We start from the raw sequence: 12,050 nt of genomic DNA on the forward strand, positions 1-12,050 counted from the left end.
TCTCTTTTTTTCTTCTCTTTTAAATCATCCCGGATTATCAGATTCCCGAATTAGCGCATCACAGATTAACGAGGTTCTACTGTATTGTACTTTTAATTCGTTATTATAAAAAAAAATTATGAAGCATGTACTGATTTGGGAAACTTACTTTATATTCATGAACATGGATACTTTGTCGCTACATTGGCATTAAATAAGGCATAAATCACATATGTATTCTCAGAATATGCTAAAGAATAAAATAAAGCACATTTAGGATCTAGACTAAATATGAATCTTGTTTTTTTTTTTTTTAATAACTTTACCGAGAAATCTGTTACTTAGTAATACAACAATAATGCCTACTTTCATCACAAGTTACGGTCGCACATGTAGTAATAACAATGAAATAATGAATAACAAAAATTAATACATTATACAATTATTATTTTAATCGCAATTCAATTTTAAATATTCTGATACACGTTCTATTTATGAATTTTTTTAGGACCAAGTTTGGTTTGTGTAGACTACCAACGTTAAAATATGTATTATCTGAGAATTCCATGATGGCCAACCAATGAATTTGTTAGCCAATGATTTTGAGCAACATAAAATATATCTAATATTAATATAAAAAAATTTAATGGGTAAACTAGAGAAAACACCCCGTCACTTTTAACTTCGGGCATATTAATCACAATGCTTTAGTGAGGCTTAATTTAAAAAGACGCACAACAATATTTCTTATAGCCTAAAACCATTGAAGCCAAGATGGCATGGCCCCTTTCAGTTTCCATTAAATATTTCAGGAAAGCATTTACCTTCATTTGGGACTTTAAACAAATATCAATAACTACAAAATATTGTTCCGTCGGATGTTGAATTTCTTTTTCCGATTTCCGTGTATACATGAATCACTGTACTCACAGATAATGCCTGAATGCCTTAAATCCACCAAGTCGGATTCTACAGCAATTGATGAAGTGACCAGATTCTTACGTGATCCTACAGTTAACCCAGAAATAAATATTCTCGAATACTGGAAAACTCAGTCTGCGTGTTCACCCAGACTACATAAACTGTCCAAAAAATATTTGTGTTCACCACCTGCGACAGTGTTCTCTGAACGTTTGTTCAGCACTGCAGGAAACATATGTGACCAAAAACGGAATCGACTTGATCCAGACCATGTCAAAATCCTAGTTTTTTATTAAATAAAAATTTAAAGGGTTAAATAATTCTGCATAATGTTTAATTTTTTCTCTTAACTTATAAAATATTTTATAATTAACCCATTAGAACTGGATTCGGATTCGAGGGGTGGATTAGAGGTACTGTTTGGGATTCTGATTCGAGATTCGGATTCGAGAAAAATGGGATTCGAACCATCACTAATTCTGATAAATTCATTTATTGCCATACGTAATGCAAAAAATAAAAGTTAAGTCCACAGAACACATTTTATTACGTTGACATCCACAATTATCTTGGGTGTTTTCAAAAACATTCATAGCTATTCTTTAAATTCTAAAATATTCTTGTTAAAAGTATGTAGTGGTGTGTCTACCAGCAACACGGCTTCCAGTCGTAGCGACTGTCGGCAGTGAGTGAGTAATGCATCCCGGACGGGGTAGGTAGCCCGCGCACCTGAAAAGGCGTATGCCCGACTTACAGGACCAGCAGTACATATATGTGCAATGCGGATATTTTCGAATACTCCCTTCTAGTGGTGCACCGATATGACTTTACCGATTACCGATTCAAATACCGATTATGAGAGCTATAATCGGCATATACCGATTCAGTTACCGATTATAATGAACAAATTTTTTAAGTGTAATAATGCACACAAATTTTTTTTATTCCCATGTGAATTTAGGTAAAATTGAGAATACAGTTATAATAACAGTATAAAAATATATAAAATACACTATTAAGTCATTGCAAAGTGTAAATTAAATTAACTTCTATTTATATTTGTTATTGTAAACAACTTGAACTACAGTCTAATAATTGTAATTTACAATGGGTAAGTTTTTGTTGCAGAAAACTAGCATTATTATCGACTATGACATAAGGTTGCATCGAGAAATTACAGTTTAACAATGTAAACATATTGCTTTATTTTGTTCATTTGAGTTTATAGAAAATGTTTCCACACTTCACTTTTTTTCTCCCTACTCGCCATCTCACTATAATTATATAAAAATGACTCAAAACTAGGGATGGGACGAATCCACATTTTGGTCGAATCCGAATCCTTGTTCGAATCCTCAGTGTTTGTCATCGAATCTCGAATCCCAGTCCCACACTAAACTTCACATGCTATTAAAAAAAATCACACATTTATTTTAAAAAATTACATAGGCCTATGTATTAAAAAAAAATCACATGTGTATTTATAAAATTATAAAATAAGTGCATAGTGTATACACCTGATATAAAATAGAGACAAATAACCTCAAAAACCACACACGTAAGTTTGCATCTGTCTAATTCTCTGTTAAATTAATCCTTCCTATGTTTTCAATAAAATACGTTTGTATAACAGATACCATTTAAAAAAAGTTACTTTTTTTCTGCAATGTTATATTATTGAAGGTTGGAAATGATTGAGTAGTTATGCTAATTGACAAAATGCAGCTTTGTTTATCTTATGTTTGTGCTATTTCCGTTACCTTTATAATATAGTTTAGGTATACAATTTTCTAGAGCTGGACAAACCTCAGTTCTCTGGTTTTGAACCGAACCGAACTGAATCAAACCATAGCAAAAAAATTTTGAACCGAGCTGAACCAAACCTCATACAGAAATAATTGTTTTGAATTAAAATGAACCGACCACCAGCATTTTGGTCTTTAACTGAATGGTGAAAAATAAAAGTTCTCCAGCCATATGTAAAATTAAAACTTTATATAGCTTAGCTTTATTAAATTGCAAAACATTTTATAAGTAAAGTTTATGCAATAAATAATGAAGGAAAGAAAACAGTTTAGAGAAAATCATTTTGCATTTAGTTTCTTTATATATACATACTTTTAATTCATGAAGTAGTTCCATCTAAATTTCATAAAGAGTATCTTCCTTTTTCAGTGTATACTAACCTTCATTAAAGAAATTATAATATTATAAAGATGACGAACATTCAGCATAACATATTTTTGTGGTAGACATAACCTAACATTTTTAATAAGTAAAACTTTTTAATAGGACATTAAAAAAAAGTTGAATGTGAATTAAGTTACCATACCTATTTACATTACAAAACCCGCTGACTGCAGTTGCTGTTTTCTTGGAAGAATGCTGCTCGTCAGAAGAAACTTTAGACATTTTTTGGGGTGGTTCTGGGTCATCTGGGTCGTCATTATCTTTTCTCCATTTGGAAAACTTCAACGACGTAAGCCTGCTCATCGCAAGTCACCTCAAGAACAATAACATTGTAAACGTAAAATAAGAAGTGTGGTTATATATTAATTTGCGTCAGGAAAAAGAAAACACGAGAAATAATGATGGCTGCCGCGACTACGCTAGTCAACTTAGTACCGTACTGTAAAATTTACTGGACCAGTACTTTTAATACACAAGATTAAATTAATATTTTCAGTACTTGACTGTTATAACCAAAATGGCCAAAGAAAATAAATACATCACAGTAATTTAAAATACGTAATTCACGTAATCATTTCCTACCGCATTTGTCTTGTGTTAACTTGATCACGTTAGTTTTGCCGAAATACGAGAGTTATCGTACATGCGCTTTAGTCTAACGTATGGGGTACGCAATGTTTGGTGATTTTACAACACTTCTCGTACACGCACTATAGTTAAAGGTATAATATACAATACCTTTGGCATTTGTACGATAGTTTATATTACGTAGTACAAGAAATGCATACAAAAATCTCTAAAGTAAACAAAAAACAAAGCGCGCCTATATGAAAAAAATGCTATGCAAATTATGCGACCACAAATAATTTTTTTTAATTTTGTCTGCGCTTGAAACTGTTGAGGCGACGATTATGCGATAAAAGTCGGAATATTACAAGTAATGGAATTTTGTTGTGCTGTTTTGTGAATGTTCTCAAATGGGGGTTAGAAATTTAGAAAAACGTCATTTTTTTTTTAAACGAACGTTCGGTTTTTCGAATATATTTTATGAGGTTTCGAACTGAACTGAACGTAAGGGTTCGGTTCTAAATTTTCGAACTTCGTCCAGCACTACAATTTTCAATTACTACCTAAAACTCTTAAAAACCCACCTCGAATCCTACCTCGAATCCCACCTCGGATCCTACGAATCCTCGAATCCATAGGATTCGGTATATTCGACGAATCCAAGATTCGAAAATCCCATCCCTACTCAAAACCAATTCTAGCACATGTGATTTTATTTATGTTGACTGAATATATAAAATTATAAATACTTTTTCACTTTTCATGTCACATACAAATAACACAACAACGGATAATGTTACCAAAGAACCCCATAACGAGTTTGTAAAACGCAGTGATAAACTCTAGAAGGTATCGGGACCACGATTTTGAACCGCTACTACGACTCGAAAAGATCGATTGTCATAGAATCCACTGCAACTGCTTGTGGTATTTTGATTGCGTGCCATCTATTTTACGTCTCTGGCTATAGGTAATGTACAAGGCCACTAAACAAAAGACAGAACAAAATACGAAACGTAAATAAACGTGTAGGAAAAATGTATTTTTTATTGTTCGAGGCAATGAGATTTATTAAACTTAACGATATATCTGTAATCATGTTATGACGGAGTTAGATGAATTTTGTAATATATACAAATATTTTCGTATTTCGTCCTAAAATGTGTAACAAAATATTACACGGTAAAAACCTACTTAATTACGCCGGGACGTAGATAATCGGCAAAGTAATCGTTAAGATAATCGCCGGTTATGATTAATCGGTAAGAACCCATAATCGCCGATTACGATTCATCGGTATCCGCATCGGTGCACCACTACTCCCTTCTGATTGGCCGTGACGCATTGTGGCACAACCGTCCGCTGCCAAGGAGTATAAATAGGAGCACAGTGGCAGAAGTGAGAGAGAGACAAAATCGAAGCCAACAGTGACAGAACCACCGGACTTGAAAAACAGTGTTTACACCACAGCACCTGATGCACTGGTGAAACCACAAAGAGACTATTACACACGAGTCCCGACACCAAGTCACCGGAGACGTAACGAAAATGATTACGTGCAGATGTAAACAGAAGAGACAAGGTACTGTGACCGTCAGAAAACAGCAAAGTATCACTGTACGACGGGGAACTACCATCTTGTACAGGACGCAGTGACATAAGAACTAATGGCGACGTCAGAACGTGAAACGCTTTGCCACAAACAAAATTTTGACTGCGATGGCGAGCTGTGTTTGAAATGTAACAAGACAAGAACAGCAGGAGACACAACTCCTTGTACTGTTGCGAGGGAAACGAAGACGAAACAAAGCGGACATCGGCAGAGAGGACGGAAGCCCCAGTAGCTGTACCGGGGAAAGTCAGGACCAGCTGTTCCAGAGAAGGGAGTCGGCGAACGAGTGGACAGCAGCCACCCCGCTGAGGAGTGTGGGGAGCTTCTTGGGGCAATTCGGCGCTTCCAGACAACGATCAAGTGCGTGAGGCCACAGCCGTGGACAGCAACCGGCAGACGAGGGCCAAGTTCCAGACCACAATCCAAGGCGACCCACGAACAACGTCATCAGTGGTGGTGGACGCCACCTAGGACTGGTACGTGTATCACAAGGCAAGTGTCAGCAAGCTCACAGCCGCAACAAACAGCAGGGGTTCACGTAGCAAAGTATTGTGCTGTAGTTAATACTGCAGACCAACAACAATTTTGCTAACTGTCAGCCCACTAGTAGGCAAGTAAATATTTAGTTGTAAATATTCTTTCAAATTTTTGTCATATTTTGTAGATGAATTAACGTATTTTTGAAGTGGTTGAGTGAACCATAGTGTAAATTAAACTATCACAATCTTTAAGTTTTTTTTATTTTGTTTTGGGCAGAACTTATAATTTTCGAAATTTGATTTTGCAGTGTAAGTTGTATATCTGAATGTTTACAAAAGGGTGCACCTCGCGTAAATCTCTCTTTTAATGATAAACATGTAAAACTGAAGAATTGTTTGAAAAATATGAGCACAGGGTACCTAATATTTGTTAATGTATATTCTTGTTATAAAGTGCGGTTTGTGAAAGATTTGGTGGACACATTTTTTTAAAGCAAGGCATGTCCTAATGTTAAAATTTAATTTTTGGATACACAACCACCTGATTTTAGTTGCGTATTATCACATTCCAGGCACTCGTGTGAAAAGGGCTTTCAGCGACCTAGCCCAAGTGTCTAGTGCCCGGGATTACTACCTTCGCAAGTTCACTGAGCATTGTTTTTTGTATGTGCCAGGGTGTTTATGTGAACATATTTGTTCTTTGTCAACTAACTTCTCAGTCTAGAGAAGGTAGAAACCCCGGCACTGTGGGTTCACCTTCGTGAACATTCGGGACATTACAAGTGTCATCACCACATGAAGTATGAACCACGTCTTACTTTCCATGGGGCACTTGAAGATGCGATGGCCGACATGCGTGAGGGCGTGTTCCTTCATGTGCTCCCCCCGGTAGAACGACTTGGAGCACCCTTCCACGGTGCAGCTGTACTTGCGGAGGTTGCTGTGCTTGGCCTGGTGCCTCTTCAGCTTGCTGGACGTCTGGAACGCCCCTCCGCAGCCCTGGCCGAGAAACAATCCTCTCCGTACGTGCGCACACGCATGCACACACACCACGTCAACGTATAATGGACCTAACGTATTGGCTAACCGAGTATAATAATTATTTTGATATGGTTAATGTTTGTTCGGAGTCTCGCAACAAAACTGTGGGTGTGAAAATAAAAAAAATAAAAACATATTTACCATTAAAAATTTAATTGAAAAATTTTTTATTTTGGATAAATAATAGTAGCTACAATTGAATATCATTTTTTTTTATTTCTGTGCATACAATCCTGCGTGTATCAGTTAGGTTTGAGGAAACTGCGCTTGCGAGCGCTCACCTGATGGTTGCAGAGGTAGGGCTTGTCGCCGGTGTGCACGCGCGTGTGGGCGCGCAGGCGGCACGGCTTGTCGAACAGCTTGTTGCAGCCGTCCCACTGGCAGCGCAGCTCCTCCTCCTTGTGCTGGTGGCAGCGCATGTGCGAGGTCAGGATGTTGGCCGCGAAGTACCGCTTCGTGCAGCCCTTGAACGGACACCTGCCCAACCACCCACATTGTCCACGGCAAATTGCACCTGATATTAAAACTCATTAATATATCACGTATCAACAACAACCATGACAAGATGTGCTTATTTACTAAATACATAATTGAAAAAGGATAGAAAGGTATTAAAATAATTTCGTGGAGACTTAGGCCGATACTAGGGGTGTGCGAATACTCGAAATTGCAAATATTTGTGCGAATCAAATATTTGATTTGATTCACATTCAAAACCAAATTAGGTATTTGAAATTTTCAAATATTCGAAAGTTATCGAATGTATTAATACAGTAGAATCCCGCCGATGCGACCCCTCTCTGATGCGTCCATTCCGTTTATATGACCGTTTTTTGAGAAACGGTGAAAAATTTGAGCAGAGAAAGTCGAAAATTTGAGTAAAATCGGCTGAAAAACAAGTCTGTTACACTTTGTTGGGCACTGTGTGTTCACATTTATCTTGCCGAGAGCTGTACTGTAAGCAGGCAGGCATACAAAAGATGGCTAAAAATAGATACCACCCCTCTAGACTGTCCACACGGCAGTGTCTAGCCGAGCTCAGCGCATCCACTCGCACAAAAAGCCGTCTCGGCTGTCATGTTATCTTACCCGCCCGCACGAAAAGCCGCTGTGGTAGCTTCTGCGAGAGCGTAAGAAACTCGTCCGGCCAGGCTGGCGGTAGCGGCGGCTTCACGTCATACGTGACGTGACGTGACACTTACCTCTCCCATACCCTGCTAATTCTTCAAGGCTCATCCCTCCCAGAGCCACAAACCATGTAAAAACACCCCCACCCCCCTTTTTCAACTAACATTTCAACACATTCCCTCCCTTATTTCAACCTTCTGCGTGAGAAACTGTCAGCATCCTGCTTCAAACCCACACCGCGTGCGACAAAAGCCAGGTTGTATAGTCCATTCTCGGTAAAATAAATATTTTTATGGGCTTATATGACTGTCCTTCGCCGTTAATAAATACTTTATAAGTTTAAGTTATTATGATACAATTTGTTTATTAGTCACACAGCAGTTGCTGCTGAAAAATCACTAATACCTCCAATTTTATTGAATAGAAAAATTTAGCAGGGCCGTAAATATATTTATTTTACTGTATAGTTACTTTTCCAACTGCATTCCAACGTGTTTTTATTCTTTTTTTTACGCTGCGAAGGGACATGGAAAAGATAATTGCTTGAGCTGTCAAAATAAACATCGCTGACGGCAAGGGCGGGCGCGCATCCTGTTGGTCTGTCGCTGTGATTATCTACTCCAAAAACATGTCACAGCATTTCAGGATAGCATTGTTCTTATATCTTTCGTTTATAGCCGAATGTTTTCTACCTGATCCACACAAGTTCCTTCGCCACGTTTTGAATGAAAATAACCACCAGCCGGCTAGCAGAGCCAAACTCGCGTGACGTGAATTCACTTAGCGCGAGTATTTATCTGAAACCATTGTTCGGGGTATGCGAGTCCGAGGTGTAATATGAATTTAAAAAGATGTCTTTTTTACATCATAGACTATTTGAATATGAAATCTATGCGAACAAAGGTGATTTTTTTATGTATTTGGATGTATTTAGGGGGGGGGGGGAAATTGTCCCGAATTCTCTATTGCGACCATTCCGTTTATAAGTTCGTATTTCCGGAAACTGTGAGGGGTCGCATCAGCGAGATTCTACTATATTACTTCTTTTTTTAACAAAACGTGTGATACAATAATATGTCGAACCTCGAGAAATCATTTTCCAAGAGACTTAATGGAAGAAAAAAAACTGTAAGCGGACCTTTACTTACATCAAATTTTAGGTTAGGTAAATGGGCCTACTGAGAACAATTAAAGCCAATGTAACATGAAAATTATAATAAATGCTTACGATTTTACTGCAAACTTTCCGTGAAGTGTAGCATAATTAATTTATTATATCCTGTTGTCCTTAGCACAATTTTCGGGCAAGCCATGTTTGTGCCATATAAAAGTGTAAAACTATTTCAAACAATGCCAGCGCATCAGTTTTCACCTTTAAAAACTAATGCACACATACTCTTGAAAGATAAATAAAGATCAAGGTGTAATGCAAGATCCTTTATTGCTGTTAAAAATCTCTACTGGCTGTTTCATGCCTGAAAACTAGACATTTCCACTCTTCTAAAAAAATACAGTTTAAAAGCAAATATCCGAAAATTTTACTCATCCACTCTCAGTGATTCTTAAATGCTTTTCGTAAACAGACCCCACTCGGATATGTTGAGCAGTTTGGAAAAGTGTGTGGTTAGTTGTGAAGTTCTGCAGGGTCCTTAAGGCCCCCGCCTACCCGGGCACACATACGGTCCGCAGAGCTTCAGGAAAAACAACGCGATTTGATAACTACTCAAGATATCCGAGTGGGGTCTGCTTACGAAAAGCATTTAAGAGTTCGCTGAGGGCTGAAAAGTACTTTTGATTTTGGATTCAGTTTTTTTAACTAAAACACAGGTTTTCAAAGTAATTTTAAGGCGTAAAACAACCGGTACAGATTCTTGAAAGTACTTAAGGGACTTGCATTACCCCTTTATCTTCATTTCTCGGCCATATAATGTTACGGTCACCGCTCAATGCACGACGAGAAGACTGTGCGCCAGTCCAGAGGAGACACCGCGCTAGAAGCACCAGCGAGCCTCACCGACGCACATGCACCCCTGACGAGGCGGGCCCCTTGAAGCCAGTATCCCAGCGAGAGGGACGCGACACCGACCTGAAGGGGGCGTGCCGGATGTCGTGGCTCTTCATGTGCTGCTCCAGGCCGCGCCGGGTCTGGAAGCTCGCTGCGCAGCCCTCCACCTGGCACGCCACCTTGGCCGGCCGGCAGTGCAGCTTCTGGTGGGCGTGCAGGTTGTAGACCGTCGTGAACTTCTTCCCGCACTCCGGTCGCTCGCACTGCCGGCCAGAACACGCGTGGCACTCCCCGGTGCAGTCGCAGCCGAGCCACGACAACACAAGCCCGACTTCGCAACCACCACGTTTCTTTCCACCTAACTATCACACACTTTTAAATAATTTCTAAATACAATTCAACTTAAAACTTGCACACAATTTTATACCACACCAAATTTACTTTTTTTAGGGCTTGTGAAATAGTGGCTCAAAAAAAAAATTTTTAAGAAATTACCTACCTATTACCATCATTGTGTAAGAATAAAATTTCCATGTTTTTTCCTCACCTACAGTTAACTAAATCAATGGCAACAGATTTTAGTTGGAAATTTACATTGTTTCTTTAGAATGTACTGGGATATTTGTACAAGAATCCTTTACTACATAGTTTAACTTTGGAACAAAAACAAACTCATATTAAATAATAATCATACTTTTGTATTAAACTAATTACTGAGTACTGTAACTCCAATGTGACTGCTGGGAACTGTAAAAATATTTAGAATTAATGAGAGCCATTTAAATGGTTTTCATATTTATTTATTAATGAGGTTTCACTGTAACTAAACTGTAGGAAAAGTTGGGTACTTTTGAAAACTACCTACAACTGAGAAAACAAATTTCAATATTTTTCACACAATTTTATTTGGTGTTGCATACTTATACAATTAACAAGGAAAAACCAAAATTTCTAACACAGTATTGCAGAATTTGCACAACAGCCAATTTTCAAGCCTCTTGAAGAGATGCTCAGTTACAGGCATTACATGTATGTAATCACCTTTCAAATGTAGCTACAAAGGTTAATCTTGCTAACATGTAAATAATTTCATTTTTAACAATATTTGCTTCTTGTATTTTCAAGCAGTCAGACTTGGTTAACATGTTATAAGTTTCCCACATTGTTATTATTCAGTATGTAGTTTTCCGAACGTATTAATGACACACTCAAAATTGTATCTACAGAATTTTTTTAATGTAGCTAAAATTTTAAATGACTGACTTCAACTTCGGTGAAGACTTAAAACTCATCTTCAACTTCAATTTGAGTGGAAAAATGGTCTGCGCACACTCCTACTCTTATGATGTATACCAGGGATGACAAACTCATTTGACTGTTATTACAATGGGTCTCCCTAATCCGAAACCCTGTCCGGCTAAACTGAAGTTTCCTCAAAATGCATGTAAGGGAGCGTTCAAGTATTACGATACGAATTTGGGGGGGAGGGGGGTCCTGTTAAACGTTACAGGGGAGGGAGGGGGTTTTGACCTACGCGTTAAGTCACATAGTTTTTTTTTTTTTTTTAACCTTTCAGAACGGTCGCGTAGAGACAGATTCTTTCACGCATTTTTTAAAACTTCTTTTTTTTTTTCAAAATTTAAAATGGCATAATAACTTAATTTTTTTTACCTTCACAAAATTGCTTCTGCTTGCTTTACAGGATTAATGAATATTGTTTTTTTAACTCCAAATGTATGTATGTATGTATATATATATATATATATATATATATATATATATATATATATATATATATATATATATATATATATATATATATATATATATATCAACAGCTGTGATAGTTTTTCTCGTCACTCCAGTAAAGTAGTTAAAACAAAAAAATGCCGCTATTCGGATGGCTTCGTTATACTTCGGTTATCACCGTAGACTCCAATCGCCATATTAGAAATTATATAGGTATTGATATTCAAAATACACTGTTTTCTATGTGTGATATTTTCGCTCATCACAACAGTAATGTTGTGGTACGAAAGACAATTGGTCTGAAGGGTTAATAAAAGAACTAGTGAATTAAAATCTCCCAAGTTGGCAACAATTTTCGTTTATTTTTTACGGGGGATTC

General features: G+C 37.4%; 1 protein-coding gene across 2 annotated transcripts in view; it reads right to left on the bottom strand.

Annotated features, from left to right (window-relative positions):
* LOC134541638 (protein suppressor of hairy wing-like) overlaps positions 1–12,050 on the bottom strand; it is a 65,005-nt gene that overhangs the window by 41,014 nt on the left and 11,941 nt on the right. For both annotated transcript variants that reach the window (XM_063385214.1, XM_063385213.1), the window contains exons 5-7: positions 10,004–10,185; positions 7,071–7,266; positions 6,567–6,747 (exon numbers count right to left, since the gene is read on the bottom strand). In XM_063385214.1, coding sequence (XP_063241284.1) covers positions 6,567–6,747; positions 7,071–7,266; positions 10,004–10,185 — 559 coding nt within the window. The remainder of the gene's footprint in view (positions 1–6,566; positions 6,748–7,070; positions 7,267–10,003; positions 10,186–12,050) is intronic.

This window comes from Bacillus rossius (genome assembly GCF_032445375.1).
Source record: "Bacillus rossius redtenbacheri isolate Brsri chromosome 4 unlocalized genomic scaffold, Brsri_v3 Brsri_v3_scf4_1, whole genome shotgun sequence".
In the NCBI taxonomy this organism is placed as follows: Eukaryota; Metazoa; Arthropoda; class Insecta; order Phasmatodea; family Bacillidae; genus Bacillus; species Bacillus rossius.